At 46.5% G+C, this 26312-nt stretch overlaps 2 protein-coding genes across 2 annotated transcripts; one reads left to right on the top strand and one right to left on the bottom strand.

The window, feature by feature from the left end:
- The first annotated feature begins 721 nt into the window (after positions 1-721).
- Positions 722-1717, top strand: LOC132592043 (olfactory receptor 52K1-like). The gene has a single exon (XM_060274018.1). It carries the CDS (start codon positions 722-724, stop codon positions 1715-1717), a length of 996 nt encoding a protein of 331 aa, XP_060130001.1.
- A 4602-nt stretch (positions 1718-6319) lies between these two features.
- RRM1 (ribonucleotide reductase catalytic subunit M1) lies at positions 6320-24863 on the bottom strand. Its single transcript, XM_035116409.3, has 19 exons — positions 24673-24863; positions 22837-22925; positions 21928-22105; positions 21447-21547; positions 20634-20693; positions 19497-19536; positions 18385-18547; positions 17758-17899; positions 17458-17541; positions 16283-16444; positions 15575-15654; positions 14711-14912; positions 13295-13444; positions 12632-12853; positions 11464-11540; positions 9951-10086; positions 8875-8970; positions 7736-7924; positions 6320-7540 (listed from the first exon to the last, which is right to left on the bottom strand). The coding sequence occupies exons 1-19, from the start codon at positions 24689-24691 to the stop codon at positions 7352-7354; spliced, it is 2379 nt and encodes a 792-aa protein (XP_034972300.2). The 5' UTR covers positions 24692-24863; the 3' UTR covers positions 6320-7351.
- Positions 24864-26312: the final 1449 nt, after the last annotated feature.

Here is a 26312-nt window from a genome sequence, read left to right as displayed (position 1 = left end):
TCTCGGCGGCCGCTCCCAGCCACCAGTCTAGCTGCTGCTAGGGTGGTTTCCCATACGCCTGGTCTATGCTCACTCCTGATAGGTCCTTCCAGTGTCATAGAATCATAGAGTTGGAAGGGACCCCCAAAGGGTCATCCAGTCCAACCCCCTGCAATGCAGGAATCTCAGCTAAAGCATCCATGACAGATGGCCCATCCAGCCTCTGTTTAAAATCCTCCAAGGAAGGAGAGCCCACCGCCACTCATGGGAGCCTGTTCCACTGCTGAACAGCTCTTACCATAAGAAAGTTCTTCCTGGTGATTTGTTGGAATCTCCAGTCTTGTAACTTGAAGCCATTGCTCCCTCAGAGCAGGAGAAAGCAAGCATCAAATTGTGGTGTTTCTAGCTGCTGAAAGTAAGTGTCTTATGAGTTCTTCGACATGTATGAGTGCATTGTTGTCCTGGAAGATGCCGTATTTCATTGGGCTAGTTCTTCTGCAGTTTACTTTTATTATCTCTTTCGTTATTTTGGAGATTTCCTGTAGGAATGAACTTTGGGGCATTTCCACCTCATGTGCAGGCATGTGCCTATGGAGTTGCAGCCTCTCCAGCATTTAGATGCTCCTGTTTTACAGATGGGAATTGATTCTGAGGCTACCTAACAACAAAAATAGGACGGTGGAACTGTTCCTCTCTTCCCTCTTTTCAGATCTAAGGATTGTTACCTCCAATCAGCGCCAAGATGGCTGGAGGGGACCAGAACGGAACAGGCAACGTCTCCTACACAGAATTCCTTCTGCTCGCCTTCCCAGGCCTCCAAGAGTCCAGATATCTCCTCGCCATCCCTTTCTTCTGCCTTTACCTCATGATTGTTGCAGGGAACTCCATCCTGATCTACACCGTCAGGACAGATCACAGTCTCCATTCGCCTATGTACGTCCTGATTGCTTTGCTCTTCGCGGTCAACCTCTGTGGCTCCACCGTCATCCTTCCCAAGATGCTCCTTAGCTTCCTTCTCGGAGTCAGCCACATCTCCCTGACGGAGTGCCTGCTCCAGATGTTCTTCCTCTACTTTGCCACCATGCAGGACTGCAATCTTCTTCTCCTGATGGCTCTGGACAGGTACGTGGCCATTTGTCACCCTCTGCACTACGCAGACATCATGACGAAGAAGCTCCTGGTGATATTGACACTGGTCGCTCTTGCCCGGGGCGTGGCTTTCGTCGGCCCAGTAGTGATCCTGGCTTCCCAGGTGAGGTTCTGCCGGTCCAACATCATTGGGCATTTTGCCTGTGAGCACATGGCCCTCATGAGGTTGTCCTGTGGCGACATCTCCAGGAACAAGCTCCTAGGCCTGGCAGCAAGAACCATCACCGCCCTCTTTGACTTTGGCTTCCTCCTGGGTTCTTACGGCTGCATCCTCCAGGTGTCCATGCAGATGAGCTCTGGCCACGCCCGACACAAGGCCTTCCACACCTGCGGCACCCACCTCATGGTCATCTTCACAACCTACTCTTCCAGAATCATCTCCTCCATTGTCTACCGCTTAGCCAAGTCAGCCAGCCAGGACGTCCACAATCTCATCAGCGCGATCTACCTGTTTCTTCCCTGGGTCCTGCACCCCATCATTTATGGCATGAGGACTAAGGAGATCCAGGACAGTCTCTGGAAGCTGCTCAGGAGGAAATGGGCTCATTTGGTCCCCAGGAAAGCTGTGGCTGTGAGCAGAATCAAGTGATCAATCTGTATGTGTGGATACGAGGCGGGTTTAGCAGAACTATCTAGAGCAGACATTCCACACTTGGTGACCAGGTTCTCCAAGTCTTGTCTAGATTAATGTAAAGGGGTTTTCAAGGGTGTTCATAAGGCACAGGGAACGAATGACAGAAGTCTGCAGGTTGGGTCTCTTTTAACCTCCATGGAAGAATTCTGCAACACATTCCTTTGAAGGTCCTGCCCTGGCCATCATTAGAGTCAGAGGACTGCTGGCTTTTTGCTCCAGGTTTGTGTCTGGGCAAGCAGCTTCATCTGCCTTAGCAGAGGAATGATCAGACAGTATCCTTGTCACCTGAATTGATTTTGTTGTCCCACAGAGTGGCTGGGCCAAATGAATTAGGCAAGAAGGGGTTAATACTTTTGGCTGAACCTTCCTGAAAAACTATGCCTTTGGGTTCCTAATCCTAGGCTTCTGCCAATCTGCAGCTTGGGAAAGTCAGTCTGTGCAGGCTCAGAACCACTCACTTCATTACAATGCTTAGCATGATGATGATGCTGTCCCCCACTACAGGTACTACCTACCTCTCTCCTCACACCCCACACAAGTTACCCTTCTCTGGAGCTACAGGGAACCAGGCAGAGGGCCTTCTTGGTAGTGGCACCCACCTTGTAGAATGCAGATGTCAAGGAGATAAAGAACTACACACCTTTTAGAAGACATCTGAATAGGGAAGTTTTTAATGTTTGACGTTTTACTATGCTTTTGTATGTGCTGGAAGCTGCCCAGAGCGGCTGGGGCAACCTAGTCAGATGAGTGGAGAATAATAATAATAATAATAATAATAATAATAATAATAATGGCAACATGGGAGCTGCTTCGTGACCAGGTGACCCACCTTAGAACAGGGACCTTTCCTTTTAAATAAGTAGCACAGGCATCAAACAGCATGGAGGGTATACAAATATTGTTATCTGCCACCCCAATCTCTGAGCAGTGAGAGTCTCCGGGGGTTCCACTTATTTACCCAGGTTTGGTTTCCTTGGAATGAAGGTCAGCGGAGACTGTGGTGTCTTTAGGATAGATGGTTTTCTTTCCCCATATCTACAACCAGAGGATAAGACTGAGAGGCTCACAGCATCAACACCCCAACAGTTCTTCGCAGCTTTGGATCCAGCACAGGGCAAGCAGGTTTCTGTGTCTCCAGCTCCCAGCCTGCTCCCAGCTCAGCTCACACTCAGCTCTCTGGCTCCTTTTCTAGGTAGCAGCTAGGTGAGGAGACTGGAAGAAAGGCCTGGAGGGCACCATTTGGCTGTAGCTCTTCCAGCTGGGCTCATTCTTTGGGGATAGTGACAAGGACAATTAAGTGACCAGCTATTGCTTTCCTTATAGGGTAATGCAAACAGCTACTCTGAATGCTTTTTTATATTAAGGTATGGGGCACTGGGGAGGAGTTTATGAAACCAAACGGGGAGTCGCTCCCCAAAATTTGGGAACCCTTCCTATATCCATTCCAGTGGGATCCAGGCCTGGTTTGGGCACCACCAGTCATCCAGTTTCTCCTTCATTTCAGTGGCTTTCGACACTGTAGCCTGAAATTCCAACTTGTCACCCCGAGTGGTTTCTGTGGCTAGGAGTCCTTATATATATTTTTTTGTAATTATTTTTATTAAAGATTTTCTTGGGTTACAAAGGTAGTGCAATGTCTCATTTTTTCCCCCATGCATCATTTTTACACATCAATTTTACTTGTTGAGACATTATGAGGAAGGGGGGGAAAGAGGTGGGTGGGATGGGGAGTTGGGTGTGGTGGATTGCCGATGTTTCTGTTTTCTTGGTATGTGTAGGGGTTCGATGTCAGCGTCGTTTGTGCAGGTTCTCTGTTGTTTGTTCGTGCTTCTCTGTTGGTGAGAGAGGTCAGGATTTGTCTCAGAATGTGGTTGTTCATTTGTGGTTGGCTGTGATGATCCTTAGTTTCTTGCGTGAGTGGGGAGGGAGGATGTTTTGATCAGGTTAGCCATATTGATTTGTATGTTGACGGTAAGTTTTTGTCATTGTCCTGTTGGGTTGTATAAGTGATGAAGGGGAACCATACTGGGGTGAAGGTGTCTTCTTCTGTTTGTCCCCGTGTCAGTTTCAGCTTACTGGTTAGTTTTTCTAGCAGGGCTGTTTCCCATACAACTTGGTACCATTGGTACCCTTATGCCTGGCTTGGACTGGCTTAGCAGCCATGGTTGTTCCTGGAACAGGATAGCCTGGTCTCCATGGTCCACACCCCAATGACATCCCACTTGGACTACTGTAACCCACTTCCTGTGGGGCTGCCCTTGAAGGTCCAGAGGCTGCCAGGCTGGCAAGTGGGGCAGCCCCATGTCCCACGAGTCCTGAAAACACGGCACTGACTGCCAGTGAGCTACTGGGCCCAATTCAAGGTTAGTACTAGCATGTAAAGCCCTAAACGGCTTGGGACCCAAGGACCTAAAAGAGCACCTTCCCAATTATCAACCACCTGGCAACCTAGGATTGGCAGGTGAGTCTTGGTGGTGCCGCCACCGAGCTTGTAAGCCCTTTTTAGTTGTGCTTCCCCATTTGTGGAACGCTCTCCCTTGCGAGATGTGCCTGTCTCATAGAATCATAGAGTTGGAAGAGACCACAAGGGCCATCCAGTCCAACCCCCTGCCAAGCAGGAAACACCATCAAAGCATTCTTGACATATGTCTGTCAAGCCTCTGCTTAAAGACCTCCAAAGAAGGAGACTCCACCACACTTCTTGGCAGCAAATTCCACTGCCGAACAGCTCTTACTGTCAGGAAGTTCTTCCTAATGTTTAGGTGGAATCTTCTTTCTTGTAGTTTGAATCCATTGCTCCGTGTCCGCTTCTCTGGAGCAGCAGAAAACAACCTTTCTCCCTCCTCTATATGACATCCTTTTATATATTTGAACATGGCTATCATATCACCCCTTAACCTTCTCAATACCAGGAAAGATTCTAGAGTCAATACCAGGAAAGATTCTAGAGCAGATCATTAAGCAAACGGTCTGTGAGCACCTAGAAAGAAACGGTGTGATCACTAAAAGTCAGCATGGGTTTCTGAAAAATAAGTCATGTCAGACTAATCTGATCTCATTTTTGGACAGAATTACAAGCCTGGTAGATGAAGGGAACGCTGTGGATGTAGCCTATCTGGATTTCAGCAAGGCCTTTGACAAGGTGCCCCATGATATTCTTGTAAAGAAGCTGGTAAAATGCGGGCTAGACAATGCTACTATTCAGTGGATTTGTAACTGGCTTAGTGACCGAACCCAAAGGGTGCTCATCAATGGCTCCTCCTCATCCTCTGTAGCAGCAGAAAACAACCTTTCTCCCTCCTCCATATGACATCCTTTCATATATTTGAACATGGCTATCATATCACCCCTTGACCTTCTCTTCTCCAGGCTAAACATACCCAGCTCCCTAAGCCGTTCCTCATAAGGCATTGTTTCCAGGCCTTTGACCATTTTGGTTGCCCTCCTCTGGACACGTTCCAGCTTGTCAGTATCCTTCTTGAACTGTGGTGCCCAGAACTGGACACAGTACTCCAGGTGAGGTCTGACCAGAGCAGAATACAGTGGTACTATTACTTCCCTTGATCTAGATGCTATACTCCTATTGATGCAGCCCAGAATTGCATTGGCTTTTTTAGCTGCTGCATCACACTGTTGACTCATGTCAAGTTTGTGGTCTACCAAGACTCCTAGATCCTTTTCACATGTACTGCTCTCAATCCAGGTGTCACCCATCCTGTATTTGTGCCTTTCATTTTTTTTGCCCAAGTGTAGTACTTTACATTTCTCCTTGTTAAAATCCATCTTGTTTGCTTTGGCCCAGTTGTCTAATCTGTGAAGGTCATTTTGAAGTGTGATCCTGTCCTCTGGGGTATTAGCCACCCCTCCCAATTTGGTGTCATCTGCAAACTTGCTCAGGATGCCCTCAAGCCCATCATCCAAGTCATTGATAAAGATGTTGAATAAGACTGGGCTCAAGACAGAACCCTGTGGCACCCCACTAGTCACTACTCTCCAGGATGAAGAGGAGCCCAACATTAATAATGGAGCCCAACATTAATAATGTCTCCCAACATTATTAACTGCGACCTCTGCATTATAGGGGGTTAGACCCTACAATTCTAGGACTCTACCTTTCAGAAGGAATCTGAAAATATCCCCGTTTACCCTGGCAATTCAGAGCTGAAGGACACTGTCCTGGCAATATTTGAAACCCTGCTTTTTTGTAGAATGATCTAACTGTTTTTAGAATGCTGTTTAAAAATTATTATTGTGGATGTTTTTGCCTCAACCCCGGCTCCGTTGGGAGGAAGGATGGGATATACATTGAATAAATAATAATGCTGTTCAACTTTTCATATTCAACCAAACTCTCCCTCCCCTGCCTGCAGTGTAATCCTAACACTAGCAGTTCATTTAGGAATTTTACTCAGGAAAGTGATTTGTACCGTTGTACATAATCACTGAAAAGCATGCAAGAGCAGCTGACACAAAGATGCCAAGCCAATGACTTTGGCTATTTTGAACAAAGACATGAATTTCCAGGCTCTTTAGCCCCAAGAAATGCTGGACACCAACTTTACACCATGGCTTTTATTGATGCACTGAATTTGCTTAGAGGATTCAAGTCTACCTGCAGAGTACCCAATTCAATAAATAGTCCAGAACTAGGCCACTTAATTCCAATGGGAATGACAAAGAACTGAAGAAGAAAAGGCATGCTTTAGTTTGCGGTGTGCGTCTTTTTCTTGTCTTTATAAAAACAGCTCAGCCCAGTAAACGTCATTCTTCAGAGAAGGCAGGAGCGGCCACTGCAGCTTTGTGGCAAAGAATAACACTGCTAAACCAATCCCAGTTTTTGGGTGCTCAATCCAAGCTCCTTCCAGTGGCTTTTCCCCAGAATTCACAGCCGGTGAAGGAAAAGGGAAAACATTCCCTCTATGTAACAGTAACTCTAAGCCCATCTCCAGAAGCGGCTGGTATGGGCTGTGCCACCACATGACAAGTTGTGCGCCCTAAAGTAGCAAGTTGCAGGCCCACACAATGAGCAAAGAAGATACCCCCTTTCCCTCTCCATGCTCTGCAGCCCCCCTAACTGCACACTGCTCATCTTAAGACCAAGAGAGAGAGAGAGAGTGCTAGACCCCAAGGGCTGGAGAAGAGACACCACATACCCAACAGGATGTTCTCTCTGGGTAACAAGACGTGGTAGTAGAGATTTTGGCATAAGAAGCGATTATCAAAAGGAGTCCTTGTTTCCCCAAGCATAACAAGACGCGTGAACTTCTATGTGCATTTTAAAGGAGCATACTATTATTTACGTTATGGATAAGATTATGAAAGGGCACTTAAAGGTTCCTGCTACAACAGCCGTGTGTGCAGATTGCCTCTTCCGCCACTTGGATGACCCTGGCAGCTTTGCCACCTGAAAGGGAAGCAAGGACACGACTGCACCCAGCGACCCACAACTGCTTGACCCCCCTCCTGAAGCAGAACGGCAGCCTCTCTCTTCTCTCCAAAGTGAACTAGACCTAACTAACCTAGCTGGGGCTGCAGGAGGGCTGGAGCAGGAGAGGTAAGGGGGGGGTCGTCTCCACACCTGGCAGCTGCTTAAGACCCGCACATGAGACACTCATCTCTGTTCTCCAAGGAACACACCATGGCTGCTTTGTTCCTCTCTTTCTCTTTCTCCTCCTCTTCCTTGAAGCTCTTATCCTTCAACTTCTCCTTGTTCAGGGTGAACTGGATGGGGTTGGCCGCCGGCTTTGTCCTCAGGTAGTACATGCCAGTCTTCAAGCCCTGTGGGCAAGAAAGGGTGATATATATATATGAGAGGAATGAAAGCAGTTTGAGTAGGTTTCGCTCCCGACACCTCAGTAACAGAAAAGTCCGGTAGTTATCAGGGCTATATTGTTATAGCTTAAAAATATAATCCAGAAGATCAACACGAAAAACTCGTATTAGGGTGGTTCCCTCCCCCATCACTCTGCTTACCTGCTTCCACCCGTAGAAGTGCATGCTGGTCAGTTTGCCATAGTTGGGCTCCGCAATGTGGATGTTGAGAGACTGGCTCTGGTCAATGAAGGCCCCCCGGTCTGCTGCCATCTTGAGCACCGTTTTCTGGGAGACTTCCCACACCGTCTTATAGAGCTGTTTCAAGTCATCTGGAATCTCAGGGATATTCTGAAAGGCAGAAGGGCTACAGAATGACTCCCTGAGAACAGGAAGGTTGCTTTTGGCTTACACCAGGGGTGGGGGGCTGGATTTGGCAACTCCCAACTCACGTGGACAAAGTCAACCTCAAGAAAATCAAAGTCAACGCTATTAAAATCTGCTGCAAGATTCAGCAAGATTAGCAGGATTGTGCTTTCTCGCTCCCTCCAGGTCATCCAGTGCTGATTCTATCCCCAACCAAACCAGCCTCACCTATGTAAGGAAAGCCCTTCTGGATGAGGCCGGTGGTCCATTTAGTCCAGCATCCTCTTCTCACAGTAGACAACCAGATGCCCCCAAGGGAAGAAGCCATAAGCAACAGCCACTCTCCCCTCTTGGGATTCCCAGAAACTGGTATTCAGAGGTAAAGACCTCCAACAGTGGAGGGAGAACACAGCTATTGGGTCTCGCAACCAATGATACCCAGATCCTCCATGAATTTGCCTAATTCTCTTTTAAAGCCGTCCAAGTTGGGGGCCGTCACTATGTTTTGTGTGAAGTCCTTTCTCTGATCTGTCCTGAATCTTCTTAAATTCGAATTCACCGTATGGCCACGCTAGGTTCTAGCATTAGGAGAGGGAGAAAAAAACCCACGATGTCTGCTTTCTCAGCCCTGCACTGTGCAGCCTTGTTGTTGTTTAGTCGTTTAGTCGTGTCCGACTCTTCATGACCCCATGGACCAGAGCACACCAGGCACTCCTGTCTTGCACTGCCTCCCGCAGTTTGGTCAAACTCATGTTCGTAGCTTCGAGAACACTGTCCAATTTCAGTGTTCAATTAACTGTACTGTTGTTTATTCCCACTTAAATAATAGACACTAAAAGATACCAGGTACGTTTGAAGGGCATGCAGATACAGCCCCCTTGGCAAAGCAGATACAGCCCCCTTGGCAAATGGCAAAGACCCCCTGGGTGACTGACCTGGATAGAGCCATTGTAGCCAATGATCTGGTTCTTCATCTCCTCACTCCACAGGCCCCTCTCCGTCAGGTCTTTCAGTAAGTGGGGATTCACGATCTGCGAAACCAGAACACCTCAGGTCATGCTCACTTACAGAAAGCGGCCAGGATCCTGTTTGCTGCAGCAGCAGACAGCTTTGGGAAGCCCACAAGCAGGACATGAGTTGCCCCACATATGTATCTCCCGTTCCCAGGAACTGGCATTCTGAAGCTTGTGGGCTGCCTCAGATCCTGAAGGCAGGGCACAGCCATTATGACCAGTAGCCACTGATCAACTCCTGTCAATGTGTCTAATCCCCCCTTTAAGCCATCTAAGTTAGTGGCCATCACCAATTTTTGGGACAGCAAATTCTAGTTTGACTCTACGCTGCGTGAAGAAGGGTCTTCTTTTGTCTGTCCTGGATCTTCCAACATTCAGCTTCATGGGATGTTCACGAGTTTCAGTGTTATGGGAGAGGGAGAAAAACTTCTCTGTCTGCTTCCTCCATGCCAGGCATAATTTCATACACCTTTATAATGTACCCTCTTACTTGCCTTTTCTTTAAATTAAAAAAAACCCAAATGCTGCAACCTTTCCTCATAGGGGACTTGCTCTGCCCCCTTTTTAATTTTAGACTACCCTTTTTCTGAAGCTCATCAAAATCTCACATGCCAGCCCACCATCATGGCAATTCTCTTCATCATCAGAGCTAGCACCTTGAATCTTGCAACCATCTCCCCTTGAAGCACACATTGGAGCCACGAGCCACCAGAGAGCAGCTCAGTCTGCACACAACACAAAGCCACGGTTTAATGTGCAGACTTGCTTATCTCCTCCCCTGCCCCTGACTGCACCACACAGGGAAGGGAACAATCCCCAACCCTCTCCAAACCAAGAACAGCAGGGCCAAGGTTTGTTCAAAGTAAGCTGGCACTCACAAGAGGCAGGGGCTGAAGTGTATTAGAGAGGATGGCAAGGAAGACACCGGAATCTCAGGTGCAGCACCCACCTTGAGGAGCAGACCCATGTTGCTCAAGGCCACCCTTCTGCTGCCTTACCTGGAACTCTCCAGAGAGAACTCTGCGCGTGTAGATGTTGCTTGTATAGGGCTCAATGGACTCATTGTTGCCCAAGATCTGAGCTGTAGAAGCTGTCGGCATTGGCGCAAGTAGGAGGCTGTTCCGAACCCCGTACCTAAATCAGACAGAAAGCAGGGACCCGTGATTGTGGAAGAGGATAGCTATCTTCAGAGAACCAGCCTTCGGCATCAGTTAAAGAAAGCCCGGTTTTGACCAATTAAAAAATATCTTACCCAGCAGAACCATCTGCCAGGTTGGTTGCAGGTGACTGATAATACCCTAAAGTGCTTGTATTGCCCCAGCATTCAAAAGTATTTCACGGTCTGGTGTTAAACAAAACCAACTAAGTCACAGAGTAGTCCCACTGAAATTCATAGAATCATAGAGTTGGAAGAGACCACAAGGGCCATCCAGTCCAACCCCCTGCCAAGCAGGAAACACCATCAAAGCATTCTTGACATATGCCTGTCAAGCCTCTGCTTAAAGACCTCCAAAGAAGGAGACTCCACCACACTCCTTTGCAGCAAATTCCACTGCCGAACAGCTCTTACTGTCAGGAAGTTCTTCCTAATGTTGAGGTGGAATCTTCTTTCTTAAAGTTTGAATCCATTGCTCCGTGTCCGCTTCTCTGGAGCAGCAGAAAACAATCTTTCTCCCTCCTCCATATGACATCCTTTTATATATTTGAACATGGCTATCATATCACCCCTTAACCTTCTCTTCTCCAGGCTAAACATACCCAGCTCCTTAAGCCGTTCCTCATAAGGCATTGTTTCCAGGCCTTTGACCATTTTGGTTGCCCTGTTCTGGACACGTTCCAGCTTGTCAGTATCCTTCTTGAACTGTGGTGCCCAGAACTGGACACAGTACTCCAGGTGAGGTCTGACCAGAGCAGAATACAGTGGTACTATTACTTCCCTTGATCTAGATGCTATACTCCTATTGATGCAGCCCAGAATTGCATTGGCTTTTTTAGCTGCTGCATCACACTGCTGACTCATGTCAAGTTTGTGGTCTACCAAGACTCCTAGATCCTTTTCACATGTACTGCTCTCAAGCCAGGTGTCACCCATCCTGTATTTGTGCCTTTCATTTTTTTTGCCCAAGTGTAGTACTTTACATTTCTCCTTGTTAAAATTCATCTTGTTTGCTTTGGCAAATTAACTGACTTGATTCTACTGCGTCTGCTCCTGGCATGCTGAACACTGGATACCCCAAGATCAGAATACACCATTAAGCTCTCCTGTGCAAGCTGCACAGAAATGAACGAGAGCTGCATCGGGGAGAAGACTGTGCTCTTATGCAGTTTTAACATCCTTAGTTTAGAGCTACCCTGTCCCTTTGGTTGAAATTGGCCCCACCTCTTCTCAGAAGCATGGGGTCCCACCATGCATGCTTTGCTACTACTCTTCACCCATCAACCCCACCACCAGCCAGCTCTGGGTGTTGCCCAAGGCACGCTGAGCCAAAGAGATTGAGGGTTTTTACTCACTTTGCAATCTTCTCCTTCAGAGCCTTCCAATCCCAAAGGTCTGTAGGGGTGACATTCCACATGTCATACTGAAGGATCTGAAGAATGTAAGAAAAGGCACACACCATCTCATCAAACCAAACCTGCCACCTACGTGAGGGTGTTCAGCCTGCCTGCTACCACAACAAAGCCCAAAATATAGTAAAACAAAAGAGGGGGGTGAAGAGAAAAGCAGCTTCCTTCAGGTCAAGGATTGTTGCAATTTTTGGTTCATACACGATGCTTCAATTCCTTAGACACAACATGGCAAATGCCAAGCTCTCCATAAAGGCATGAGTTGATGGTTTCTCTTCATGGAAGTGGCTATTCATCCTTCAGAGGTTTCTGCCATGAATATCATCACAATGAATCTGAGACAATTATGTCTAAGAAAAAGCATCTCAGACACATTGAGGGCATGTGGCGAAAATCCACATAGCTGTGCAACTTATTAATCTCAGCTACTCATGATCATGAACCTCCACACTTCCATCTAGAGATTTGTGATGGACACTATACACTACAGCATTCTGGAGTTCCCAGGTTTTGTTAAGTGAAAAGGCAGAGGAAAAGCAGAACATTTGGAAGAATTTAAGAGCTTCAAAATATACCTAAGGATAGCAAATCCAGATGCAAGCAGACATTTCACTCAAGTGTAAAAATGCTTACAAAGAAAGAATGCTTTTGAAGAAAATGCATGCAGGGGCATCTTGTCGGAACTGAAGGCTAGGAACTTGCTTTTTTAAAAAATGAAACTGGGTATTCATGAATATCTGAACTTTGTGCCAAAAAGCTAGATTCAACAAAACCAGTTGTAGGGTGAAATAATAATAATAATAATAATAATAATAATAATAATAATAATAATAATAACAATAATAATGTATTATTTATACCCCGCCCATCTGGCCGGGTTCCCCCAGCCACTCTGGGCGGCTTCCAACAAAACAGAAATTCTAAAATACAGAAATAACTGGGGAAATTGACACTTGAATTGGTTCAGCATCTCAGTGTGGTCCAGCAGACGTTTATTGGAGTTGTGGCACTTCTTGGCATCTGTTTGAGATTCCAAAAGTTCCAATCCAACAGATTTGCCCAAAGGACCCTCAATACCATTGGTTCAAAAACCTTTCTAAACTTTGCCACTCACGCCTTTGCTGACTGGGCAGCCCTCGTAGGTTTCATACGGCCCATGTTCCTTGGCAAGCTCACAGCTGGCGTCTAGGGCACCATAGTAAATGGTCTCAAAGATCTGCTGGTTGAGCAGCTGGGCCTCTGGGCTCTCAAAAGGGTACCGCATGAGGATGAAGGCATCAGCCAGGCCCTGCACACCAATACCAATCGGACGATGGCGCTTGTTCGAGCTCTCGGCCTGCAGCACATTGTGAAGGACAAAAGGATAAAAGGGTGGGGAGACAGAAAGTTAAGAACCTGGAATGGGCAAGCTCTGGTTTCAAGGCAAATCATTCTTCCCCAACTAATGTATTGTGTACTTCCCAAAGCCCACTAGCTAATGCTTGGCTAACAAGGAATGTGCTTTAGGGAAAAAAATACATGAATACAAAATAAAAAAAATTCCTTCCAGCAGCACCTTAAAGACCAACTAAGTTTTTTATTTTGGTATGAGCTTTTGCGTGCATGCACACTTCTTCAGATACAGAAACTGCCACATCCTTAAGTTTCTCCATAGTGTCAACCACCCTTCAAAGGAAGTAGCTGAGAACTTGCTGGTTCTCTGTAGTCCTTCAACCCTGAACAACCAGCCTTACCAAAAGCACCTCTCAGTCTAGGGCTACCAACTCCTCCTTCGTACCTCTGGCACAGGGTAGTAGTTGATGTCGATTATCTTGTTCAGATTCCGGACAATGACTCCGGTGACCTCGGCCAGCTTCTTGAAGTCATAAGTGTGCTCGGGAGTGACGTACATATTCAGGGCTAAGGAAGCCAAGTTGCAAACCGCAACCTGGAATAGGCAAAGAAGGAAGCAGTGCTCAATGGCTAAAGCAGTGTATGCAGTAGAAGATGTTCCCCATTGCGGGCTCATCAACCATTTACCTAGAATGGCAGAATCTGAAGAGCCACCCGGAGGCCAAACACCTGCTTTGAGCCAGGACACCCCCTGCCTAAATGCAGAGCTCTAAATCCAGTTCTAAATGCTATGGGGAAGATCCTACACCAGGCACCCCCAAAGTGCGGCCCTCCAGATGTTTTGGCCTACAACTCCCATGATCCCTAGCTAAGAGGACCAGTGGTCAGGGATGATGGGAATTGTAGTCCAAAACATCTGGAGGGCCGAAGTTTGGGGATGCCTGTCCTACAGGCTGCCTAGGCAGGTGTGCTATGCTGTGATGTGCTCAAATATGGTAAGGAGTGCCTATATACAAATTCAATTTTATTTCCTGTAATCAAAACCATTGCTTTCCAATTCTATTTTCAGTGATCCTGTGAGGAATAAATCCTCAAAATGCCAGAAGAGGGCAGTAACTCAACATACACAAATCCCAAGAATACACTCACAAATCCCAACATACACTCCACCTATTTCTCAAAAGCTAGACACTCCTAGTCCTTCCAGACATGCTGTCGACAACACTTATGATCCTCATTCTGTTGACACACACACACACACACACACACACACACACACACACACACTCTGCCCGCACCACCAGATGGGTAGTGCCAGTCTTCCTTGCTCTACATATATCTATGCACATCATTAATTTCTGGCTGTGTTCCTTTCTCCTGGTAGTGAATTCTACATCATCATTATTATTATTTTTAAAAAATTAAATTTATATACCATTCTTCACCCAAATATCACAGCGTGGTTTACAGCATAAAAACACAAAATGCGTAACAACAACACAAGCACAGTACACACTTAAAAGGCCATAGATTGTTTAACAGCCCAAGGCCTGGCTGAAGAGGTCTGTTTTGCCTGGTGCCTGGCACCTAAAGATATCCATGGAGGGTGCCAGGTGAGCCTCCCTGCGGAGAGCAGTCCCCAAGGGGGAGCCACCAGAGAAAAGGCCTGTTCTCATTTTGCACAGGCGAGTTTCCTTAAAACAAAGCAAGAATTTCCCACTTCTCGTGGCATCTGAACATCCCTTTGCCCTTTTGATTGACAAAACATGGGAGAACAGTGGCTCTCCCAAATACATCTTGTGGGAACACCTTCCCTAAAACGGACTCCACTGAGCCGCAGTGGCACCTGGTTCCTACTCACCTCATCCTGACTGGTGTATTCCACAATTTCTGTACACAGGTTGCTGCATTTGATAGTTCCCAGATTCTGCTGGTTGCTCTTCCTGTTGCAAGAGTCCTTGTACAGCATGTAAGGAGTTCCTGTCTCCGTCTGAGACTCTATGATGGCATACCAGAGCTGCTGAGCCTTCACCACTCTGCGGACACGCCCCTGCTTCTCATAGCTGCAAAACAGAGCAAGACTCGTCATGGGGACCTGCTTGGAGTTTCTCTAAATAGGCTCACAAGCATCTTGTTTTCATTTGCAAAGCAAGGACACTGAAACCTCATGAACTCCTGGTGGAACAAGGCCCCCGAACAGGAGGTGCGCACCAGCACACCTAAACTATGAACAAGTGTAATGGTCTTGGGTTCCTCCAGGGAATCCTGGGAGCTGCAGATCTGGGCAAGTGTTTAGAACTCTGTTGCAATATTCTTAGGCTCCCCATATAAATACAGTTCCCCAAGTTCCTTGGGGAAATCATAACAGAAGCAGTTTGTGTTGTTCTTAAGAGTCTAGGTTTTTGGCCAGCTCCAGCTGATGAGCACTGTCATTTTCAGAATACAGAACCGGGGTGTGGGTGTGTGCAAAAACTGTAGTTCCATTAAGTTTTCTGAACTGTAGTTGCAGTAAGTGAGCTACAAATTCCCACTCAGAACATACAGAATGAAAAGACGTAACAAGGGCTTCGATTCCATTTCCATTTCTAAGCAGACTCAAAAGGTATTTTGTCTGGAATCCTTTGGATCCAGCTAAGGGGCAAGGCGAGGTGATGAAGGAGTTGCTGTTGACAGGCTATTCCTGGCTCAAACTTTGCCAACGGATGCACCAGCCTCTCTCTCATACCTCTCATACAGCTTCTCAAACTCCTCTCCCCAGACATCATCCAGGCCTGGGCATTCATTGGGGCACATCAAAGACCAGTCCTGAAAAAGAAAGACTGAAAGTAAGGAAGGACAAACATAAAATGTTCTCATCTTCCACACAGCAGTACACTGCAAAGACAAAATGTACATTAGTAAGCCTTCATGCCTTTAAACGCGTAAAGACTTTAGTCATCACTTTTCCCTCCTTAACAGGGAAAACATTTTTATCAATTCAGCTCATTTCTAGGGAGTGGAAAGGGTGAAGAACACAAGATTTTTTTTCTAGAAGCTCAACTGTATTTTCAATAGAATGAAATACAAAGAACCGAACACACAAAGCATTATTTCTGTGTAGTACCCTCCTGTTGGCAATTGTTTTTATATTAAAATAAAGAACATTTTAAAAAGATTGAGGACACCCTGTGCTTCACCAAATGGTCCCAGGGTGGGGGTACAAAAAAACAACACACAATTAGACTTATTTAAAACAAGACAACCATTTTCTAACTTCTTCAGTGTCTCACAACTGATCAATGATCGTTGGATAGATGTTGGGTCCAATGTCACTTTGCCTTTAGGCTTTTTAAAGCCATAGGACAGTGTTAAGGGCACTGTTGCTGGCACATGCCATTGCCCACTCTTTGCAGCCCTGCTGGCAGGGGCCTGTGCTGTGAGCCCAGCTGCCCACCTGGTTGGTCTCCACGCGCTTCATGAAGAGGTCTGGGATCCAGAGGGCGTAGAAGAGGTCGCGGGCGCGCTGCTCCTCCTTCCCAGTGTTTTTCTTCAGGTCAAGGAACTCAAAGATATCAAAATGCCATGGCTCCAGGTAGATGGCAAAGGCTCCAGGTCTCTGGCAGAGCAAATAAACAGAAGAATCAGAATGACGCCTAGAGGAAGTTGCATTTCTGTCCCTAAGCTTCTCATTCAAGTGGAGAAGAAAAATTAAGTGACTTCTGCCTGGCTGAAGCTTTCCGCAATTTCCTGGATTATAACTAAACAACGGATTAGGTTGCACTAAGGCTGCTTGCAAAATCTAACAAGCACACCCAAGTGCTTCTGCATGTTTATTACACTTTGTTCAATTTCCAAATGGAGCACCTCACGTGACACTGGAGATCTCACTAGATGATCTTCCAACCTTCAAAATGTTTTTGAAGCCTTGCACTACAAACCAGGAGGATCCAAGGACAGCCTCTTGGTGCCCAACCTGCACATCTTATATAACAGATGTAAGCAAACTGGTATCAACTGGAACGTTTTTCAAGGTCAATTTTCAAAATAGGTGATTTTTAGAGAAACTCTATCTTTCTACAGATAGAAAGAAGCTGCGGGATCAAGATACATTACGGAGCATTTTTATTCACTGAACTCCCTGCAGTCAAAAACTTTAACATGAGCCTAAGAGAGCTTGGAAAACATCCCAAATGCTGACTGTACTTCTGGGCAACCCTTCCAGTATCTCAGAAACACCAGAGGCACAAAAGCAAACTTTTACACCAGGCATAGGCAACCTTCGGCCCTCCAGATGTTTTGGATTACAATTCCCATCATCCCTGACCACTGGTCCTGTTAGCTAGGGATCATGGGAGTTGTAGGCCAAAACATCTGGAGGGCCGAAGGTTGCCTATGGCTGTTTTACACCATGGGACTACCCAGTGGCAAGCCTGAGATGCCCACATTGAAAAGGAACTAAAAACACTGCCAGGCACTCTCACAGTAGAGATGTGGCTACGGACAAGCGCTTCCCTTAAAAGGAGTTTCAGAACAAGAGCAGGGGAGAATGCTGGAAACGTATTTAAGCACTTGAACTTGCAATCCCACTCCCCCAAATGCATACATAGTCTCTGGAAGAGGCCAACACACCTTGTTCCCCCCTTGGTCCACATAGCGAGCTGTGTTGTTGTAGACCCTCAGCATTGGGACAAGTCCATTGGAGTTCCCGTTGGTCTGAAACAAAGAGAAAGCAGGTTGGCATCACTTAAGGCACAGAGCAGTTTGTTCCTCTTGCAGAGGCAGGTGCCCAACCCCACATAGGAAAGGCTGCCACTTTTATAATGCAGGACCTGATTTAAGTTACATTAAAGCCACAGCAGCCCAAAGGGTTGGAAAACAGGTGCTGGGCTGTTTGCAACACGGCCAGGCTGTTTGCAATTCAAAACTCACCCCGGCGATATAGCTGCCGGTGGCTCGAATGCAGCTCACTGCAACACCAATCCCGCCAGCAGACTTGGAAATCAGCGCACAGTGCTTAAGAGTGTCGTAGATCCCTTCAATGCTGTCATCCTTCATGCACAGCAGAAAGCAGCTGGATGGAAGGAAACAGAAGTGTTAAATGCCACAGGAGGGGACAGATAGCACTCAAGCTGACGTTTAACGTCATCATGCAGATTTTTTTGGGGGGGGGATGCAAACTGACAGCTATAATTTCACTACAACACTTAATTTCATAAGCCATAGGACATTAATTTTCTCCTGAAAGGGTTTTTCTCCTTCTTTATAGGAGAAATTTTGAATCAATACTTCCCCTACACCCCCAGCAATTAGCATCAGCAGTTAAGAGAGAAACTTGTTTGTTAGCAACAGCAAGCAAATAGACCCTTTAAGTAGGCACTGTTCTGTTTTGGAGCAAATGCACCCCTCTGAAAAAAATGCTTGCTGTAAAAACTGCAGATCAGTCTAAGCAAGAGCAAGTGACAATTGATGCCCATTTTATAGACAGTTAAAACCATTTTGCTTAAGCAACACCATCCTCAATTGCTCCCTCTTCCAGTGGCCACCTGCCTGGATTACCTGGAGAGCTGGGGGCGGTTGGTACCAGCATTGAAAAGAGTGGGTGAAGCGTGGGTGAACCACTTCTCAGAAAGGAGGTTATAGGTTTCAATTACAGCATCGATGTCGTTCTTGTGGATTCCCACCGACACCCTCATCAACATGTGCTGGGGGCGCTCAGCCACTAGACACCGGAAGAGAGGAGTCAAAAAGAAAACATGAGTGCATCACAGCCTGCGAAAGGAGCCTCGGACGCTAAGGCAGCTGGGCCCAATTCATTCTGTCAGATCAGAGAGCAATTTCCATCACACCTACTGAGCCCTGTTCTGGCATCTGTAGGATTCCAGGCACAGCAAGATGCAAGAGTAAAAGCTGATGGGGTGGGGGGTGGGGAGAGTCAGTTCTTGCCAAAGGTCTAAATTAGCCCCCTCAACCCAAACAGGATAAATAAAAACAAATTTAGAAGACTTGGTGATCACCTCATGAGTGAACTGCTGCCATGTGAGTTAAAAGAAATCCCTGTCTACTTCTTCACTGTGGCTCAGTGGTAGATTATGTACTGCATGCAAAAGGTCCCAGGTTAAATCCCCAATGGCATCTCCAGGTAGGACTAGGAGACATTCCCTGTCTGAAGCCCTGGAGAGCCTCTGCCGGTCAGTGTAGACAATAGTGAGGTAATGTGGACCAGTGGGTCTGTCTCCACATAAGGCAGCTTCACATGTCCCTATGTTAGGCAGCAGCAGCAGCAGCAGCATGTTAGGAACATTTATAACCTAATGCCCAATGAAGCTGCTACTTAGATGGTTTTGAGAACACAGGAACGTAATGGCAGTACTCTCCCCTCTTGCAGTTATCTATGGCTCTGACAAGGGGCCAGCTCTCAGTAGGAAGCCCAATACCTAGAATCACCCGGCCTACAGAAGCGCCAATCCTTCATGATTTAAGCTCCAAGGAGTATTAAAGTGCCCAAAAGCCCCCTTAAGCCATCACTTCTAGAAAGCTATGGCTTTATTTATTTAAAGCATTTATATATCACATTTTATCAATGATTTCAAGACAGTTTACAAAAAAAATAAAGAATAAGCTCTATGCATTTGTACACAGGAATGAGACAATTTTCATACATCACTTACCTTTGGAATTGATTTTTAGCAGATACGAACGCTCAAGTGTCTTAAAGAGAGAGGAAAGGAAAAGGACATAGGTCAGAGCTCATTATAAAAAATAAAGGAATAGAAGATTTACTACCAAAAAATCAACTGATTTCCACCAACAACAACAACCTCTTATTGCACCTGAAAGGCTGAGGCTTCAATCAGTATTTCAGAAAACCCCAAAGTTCCTCATCAGGTCCATAATGGCAGACCAACTTCCCTGAGGGAGACCCTGCAACACACAGCTGCAAGAGGCTTCTAGGGCAAGGGTGTGGGGTGGGGGAACTCTGACCTATGGACTTAACTAAGCCCATTTTGAGTAAACCACTCCAACCTTTCTCAGGTCTAAGGTTCTTTCTCTGCAGGGAAAATTCAGGACTCTTTAAAATTTGGAGCCTTTTCCATCACCCTGCTTAACCAACACACTAAGGCCCCCAAAAGCTCTTGATTCTGGCTACAGAGGAAGACTCAGGAGTTGCCCACTGCTGGCATCATTCAGCTGGATGGCAGGATCCAATTCCCCACCCCTCTCCTAGGCTGTGTTTTCGCCTCATGTTTTCGCAGTCTTCGCCAACCTGTGCCCTCCAAATATTGTTGGGACTACAATTCCCACCGGCCTCAGCCAGCCCGGCCCTAGGATGCTGTGGACTGATGGGGACTGTAGTCCAACAGCACCGAGTGTACCACATTGGCGAAGGCTGATGGGACAGGGCAGCCCCACCATGTGCACAGTTATGCAAGCAGAGCGGGGACCCTAAAACACACCCCGGATCCTCTGCAGTTGACGGTGTTGAGGGAAGCCATGGGGGGAAGCGCATGTTCTTCTCAGCAGGTTATCAGCACTGACAGCTCCTGGTATTGGGAAGTTTGAAAACTGCTGCCTTACTTATCAAAATTCCACTGGAGGGAGATGTGTGTGGCATACTGCAAAGGAAGGCACCAAGAGAAGGCCTCTTGCCTCGACATGCCTTCCCCAAGACATTCATAAGAACAAGAAGCACTTGCCACCTGGGAGGAGGGTGCTTATTTACTGTCTGGGGCTCCTACATAGAACAGAACTTGCCATTCCAAACCTTACCATTAACTGACACCCTCAAAGAAAGAACAACTCTTTACCTTGAAGCCGAAGTAATTATAGGAGAAATCCCGATCATAAATTATAGAAGAGTTCAGTCTCTGAGAGAAGAAAAAATGAAAGTTAGATCAACACATTTAGACTATGTACACCCCAGTCTATGTAATACAGAAACCTATGTGGTGTATGATACAAAAAGTTTTTTTTAAAAAAGCCCTCTGGATGTGAATTCTTCCATTTTTCAACTATTTGATGACTCAATTTGTTTCCAAATAGGAAGCTAAGAAGCAAACAATTCTTAATTTCAAACCAGCACCACTTTTCCTTTTCTCTGAAAACCGCAGAATGTCCCCTGGCTCTGTTGATGAATATAACTGCATTTGGAATATTCTATATGTACCCAAAAGACCAACAATGCCACACTGTATGAAAAATCACTATATTTGTAAAGGGCTTATGTCAAAGGACCAGACCTGAACACGGGGCTTTGGGAAAACCTATGTTTAAAAGAGGATGGCAAGGCCACCTTCCACCAACATCCATGAGGCATTTGTGAAGCATGTTTGATAACAAAGATCTGCGCACACGAGGGCAGCCATCACGAGTGCACAGAAAATGCTGGCAAGTTAACTTTAAATCCATGCACATTCCTAGGTCTGGCAACTCATCTGCCTCTCCACAAATGCATGTGGACCATCCCATCATTCTCTGTCACAAAATATTAGTTTCCCAAACACCAAGCGGATATTCAGGTGAACACTGCTTCCTACAGCCTAGCACCAGAATAGCCATTCTGCTTTTAACTCAGACTGCTGTTAATTCTTTCCTGTTATCTCTGCCAAAGCGCTACTTACATCTTTGTTGGCCAATACGATGTCTAGAGTTTCCTTAGCAATCATTGGAGAATGTTTGCCATTGTGCGGGTTCACATAGTTGTACAGATCTTCCATCACATCTAAAAAAGGGGGATTACTGTATTTTAATAATTACAATCGTAAGGTTTGCAAGTATTATTACTTGATTTTGGAGACCGGGGGGGGGGGGGGAGAACAGGCTCAGCTGAATGCCCCCAACCACTGAGCAAATCAGCTGAAGACATCAGCTCATGCTTACTCCACAATGTTTTAACTCCGCAATTCATCACAACCATTTGACTGGTGATAATTTCAATGCAATCCGATGCCTCCTGGGTACATATTATTAGTGGGATTAACAACATCAAACCTCTCCACCCAATAGTTTTGCCATTAAAATCCCTCCAACATGCCAGCTCCACGAACATTGCAGAAATGGTTTTCCTGCGCTGTGGCCAGCATCCCCCCCCCCCACACTCACCGCTGAATACTTTCTTGGTTTCCTTGTGCAGGTTGGAGACAGCAATTCTTGCTGCGAGGATAGCATAGTCAGGGTGCTTGGTTGTCAAGGTTGCTGCTGTTTCAGCGGCCAGAGTATCCAGTTCTACAGTAGTGACTCCACTGTAAAGGCCCTGAATCACTTTCATGGTGATCTGAGCCTGGCAAAAAGAAGAGAGCAAATACCCACAAAGTTAGTTTTCTGTAACAGAAAAGGGGGGAAGCAGTCAGTTTTCAATGACTTTGTTTGCTAGAGAACTATATGAATTTTGTTGCAAAGCTGTCCACTTGGTTCCTTTCACTCTCAATATGGTTAAAGTAATATGGAGATTGGGATGCCTAAACAAGAGTAAATATATGAATCTTAAAACAACAGGTGGGGCAAGGGGAGGGATGAGAGGGGGAGAGAAGGCTGGGAAGCTGAGTAACAGCAATTGCTCAGTGATCGCTTAGTGAGGCACAAGGCTTAAAACTTGCAAGGTACAACCTGTAAATATAACCATGCTGAACGTAATACTTCGGAGGTACTCCAGATTGCTCAGAATTTTACATAAAAACTTGTCACCTTCAGTGGCCATTTTCCCTGGAAGGCAGTTTACAAATTTATTTAAAAAAATAAATGGCATACACCCAAAAAGCAGACTGGTTTCCAAATCAGACCGAGGCAACTGTGCACAGACTGGAACTTCAAATGTGTATTGTGTGAACCACAACAGCAAAGACTGCTTTGTCACTATCATGAACAGAACTTTCCTCAGCATACAAGGAGCTTCATTCATTTATTCATGAGAATTTACGTTCCACCACTGCACTACAATGTGCTCAAGACGTTTTACCATTCTTGTTTTATCTTAGACCACAGTAGACTCATGATAGCACCGAAGACACTCACAGGGTCGACGAAGTCCAAGTTGAGACCGTAACACAGTTTCTGGATCCGGGACGTGATCTTGTCAAACATGACACGCTCATGGCGCCCATCTGCCAAAAAGAGATGGGAACACTTAGTGCTGAGCAAACGCTGTACTGGGTGAGGGTCCAGTCAAGGGTTTGGCCTCACAGCCTCTACCACTGCTGCCATACCCCCCCCCCCGAAAAACTAGCTAGCTCCTCCACCAAGTAAAAAAGATGCAAATGCAATAAATGGGGACATCCAAACACATTGAATCAGACACTTCACCAGCTCAGTGACCCAAGGGAGATCAAAGTGAGCCTGTCACCACAAGGGCCCTTGCATCCCATACAGCAATTTGGTGAGTGGTGATAATGTGAGGGACGGCAAGGGGAGATGTAGCTGCAGGGTGCCTCTGGTGATGCTCCTCTCCAAACCCTGCAGGGTGGCACCTCGGGGTGCCCTGGGCTGACCCTGGAGGAGGTGGGGGGAGGGGCGCAGTCTGGCAGGAACCGGGTGCTGCCTCACTCCTGGCACCAGCAACTCCCCCCCTCCCCCGGTGTCTCTGGTGTGGTGCAGCGGACAAGGGACTGGGAGAGACCGGGCTTTGAATCCCTCCTCAGCCACTGCCTCTCCGCCTAGCCTACCTCGCAGGGTTGGTGTGGGGATTAAAGGGGTGGGTGGGAGAAGCGCCTTGCACACTGCCTTAAGTACCATGGGAGGAGGGAAAGGCAAGCTGGAGTTTTATTTATTATTATTACTACTACTACTACTACTACTACTACTACCAATTCATTTACACCTGCCTTTTCCCCTGACAGGGACCCAAGGTGGATGCAGCAAGGGAGTGGACCATGCAGCCTCCACGACATCCCCAGACCCGCTTGCTGTTACTATTAGTTGTTGTTGTAGCTGTTGTTGTTGTTGTTAAACTGACAATCCCGGCCTTCTCCCACACTACACATAAGGCGGCCAAAGAGGAGGAGCAGCAACAGTGGCAAATGGTAATAATAATGTTATACCCCACCCTTTACTTACTTTTTTATTAGCTTTATTGCATTTTTAAAAATCACAGAGAAAGCATGAATTAAACATTACATCCTCATAAGAAAAATACAGAAAAAGAAAAAATATAAAAAGAAAAGAAAAAGAAAAAGGGGGGAGAATTAGTCAAGTACTGTATACAAAATTGTTCAAAGGATACAAGCAGTAATTTGAATATTCTATACGCCAGGCTCTCAGAAAGAAATTACACTTGTACTCCTTCTTTTCTTTCTTTCTTTACAGTCTCTTTCTGTTCTGAAAAACCGGTTTGAATCCCTACTCTGCTAGTTGACTTCCCTCTATCTCTTTGCGGCTTTGACACTTCTCTTAAGCGACAAATATTCTGTATTCATTGATTGAAATCAGTTCCCCCCCCCCTTGTATCTGTGAGATTAATCTAAGCACAGCCACGTTTTTGGAACCCTATTATGTCATGGAATTTCTTAAAGCGATTTTTTTTACCTTGTAGTCTGAGGGATCTCTTATTACCAATGGCAAACTTAATTGGCCTCTAAGGTGCTACGGGAAGGGATTTTTTAAAATTTTGTTTCGACTACGGCAGACCAACACGGCTGTAACTGATCTCTTATCAGTTCTGTCATTTCGCCATGCCCTTTAGGCGGAGACCCCAGAGAAAGAGAGATGAACCCCACCCCACCCCCCCAGCTCCATCTCTTTCTCTCTTTTTATGGCGGGAATATTGGCCTTGGCTCGGGCGAGCGGGGGGCTCACCGTTCCCGGCTCTTCCGTCCCCCCACTTCTCCCCTCACACACCCCCTCGCTCCTCCTCACCTCTCTTGACCACGTGCATGGCGGCGGCGGCCTCCTTCTCCTTCTTCCCCTTCTCCTTCTTTCTTTCTCCTCAGGCGACCGCCCGTCCTCTGGAACCGCGCGCGGGATTTGGGGGGGGGGGGAGAGTAGCAGCGTCGGCGTCGGCTGCGAAACGGCTCCTTCCCGCCAAGCGACGCTGGCCCCGCTGCGCCGCCGTAGCCACGCCCACGCGAGGACGCCGACGGAGCCATCTTGGGGGCTGGCAAATGTGTGTTTCCCGCTCCACCCCCTTGTTGGAAGCGCTTCGCAGCGGGGCAGGGGCAGGCCGGGGGAAGCGGAGGCGGTGGGAGAAAAAGTGCCCGGGACAAAGATGGCTGCGGCGGCGGCCCTTTCCCGCCTCTCGCTCTGAGGGGAGCCTAAGAGCGCGGAGAAACCTCACGGGAAAAGCGCCCTCCTTTTACTTCTCCGTAGGAATTATTCTACACAACTTCATTGTAAATACATACATAAATTTTAAAAAATCTCAAAGTCGTTTACCAATTTTTTAAAAAATAAAATAAAATAAATGTATTTCATTTCACGAATTTTTAAGTTATATGAAGTGGGGCTGTGGTTCTTGAAGTGGGATGCTTTTAAAAAAATGTAGAACGGTATAAAAGTGGAATATTATTAGCACAGTTCTCCACGCACACCAGCACCCACCCAGTTGTGCACGAAGCCCTCTCCACCATGAGGACTGGCACCTTGAGATTCACTCCCGGGGGAGAAGCGCCTGCTTGGCATCCCCAGGGTTTGGCATCTCCTGGAAGGACTGGGAAGCTCCCCGGCTTGTTTTTCCCACTTCTTCCATAAAACATAATCCATTTATATATTGTAAAAAGGGGAAATAATTTTTTTCTTATTAAAAAAAAACCCAGCCCTCTAAACATCTGAAGAAGTGTGCATGCACACAAAAGCTCATACCAATGACAAACTTAGTTGGTCTCTAAAGTGCTACTGGAAGGAATTTTTTTTATTTTGTTTCAACCCTCAAAACAGTTTAAGAAATGAAAAACCAATGAAATCAGCCGAGGGGGAAATTTTCGGCAATAGCACGACACATGCAAAACACTACAATGCTAAAATGGGTTTTAAAAAGTCACAACCGTGTTTGGGTCTCTAAGCCAGAATGTTTTCAGCGGGTGCCGAAAAGGGGCCTGTTCGAGATCAGGGGTGCCAACTTGGCCCTTCCAGTAGCACCTTAAAGACCAACTAAGTTTGTCATTGGTATGAGCTTTTGTGTGGCATACACACTTCTTCAGATCGAGAGATGGAGTTGCTCCCTGGGACTTTTTCGTTTATAGAAAAAGCAAGTAAGAAGCGGCATGGCAGAAGTTAAATGAAAGGATGGATGGCTTTGATGAAGCGGGCAGAGGAAATTTTGTCTCTCCTAACACTAAAACTTGTGGCCCTCCCATTAAGTTGAATGTTGGAAAATTCAGGACAGAGAAAAGAAAGGAATGATTAATGCATCGCAGAGTTAAACTACGGAACTCCCTGCTACAGGAGGCAGAGATGGCCACCAACCAGGATAGCTTGAAAAGAGGATAGGACAAATTCACAGAGGAGGAGAGGGCTATTGATTGCTCTTGGCCACAATGGCTCAGCTGACTCTGCTTCTG

Source organism: Zootoca vivipara, chromosome 4 (genome assembly GCF_965207765.1).
Source record: "Zootoca vivipara chromosome 4, rZooViv2.hap1.1, whole genome shotgun sequence".
Classification (NCBI taxonomy): Eukaryota; Metazoa; Chordata; class Lepidosauria; order Squamata; family Lacertidae; genus Zootoca; species Zootoca vivipara.
This window is presented reverse-complemented; position numbering and strand designations above follow the sequence as displayed.

Excerpts from the sequence above, each read along its gene's own strand:
- LOC132592043 (XM_060274018.1), top strand. The coding sequence starts at position 722 with ATGGCTGGAGGGGACCAGAACGGAACAGGCAACGTCTCCTACACAGAA.
- RRM1 (XM_035116409.3), bottom strand. Across the intron at positions 20,694-21,446 it reads TCGTATTGGCCAACAAAGAT|AGACTGAACTCTTCTATAAT; the intron begins GTAAGTAGCGCT and ends TTCTTCTCTCAG. Across the intron at positions 18,548-19,496 it reads GCTAAAAATCAATTCCAAAG|TGGCTGAGCGCCCCCAGCAC; the intron begins GTAAGTGATGTA and ends TCCGGTGTCTAG.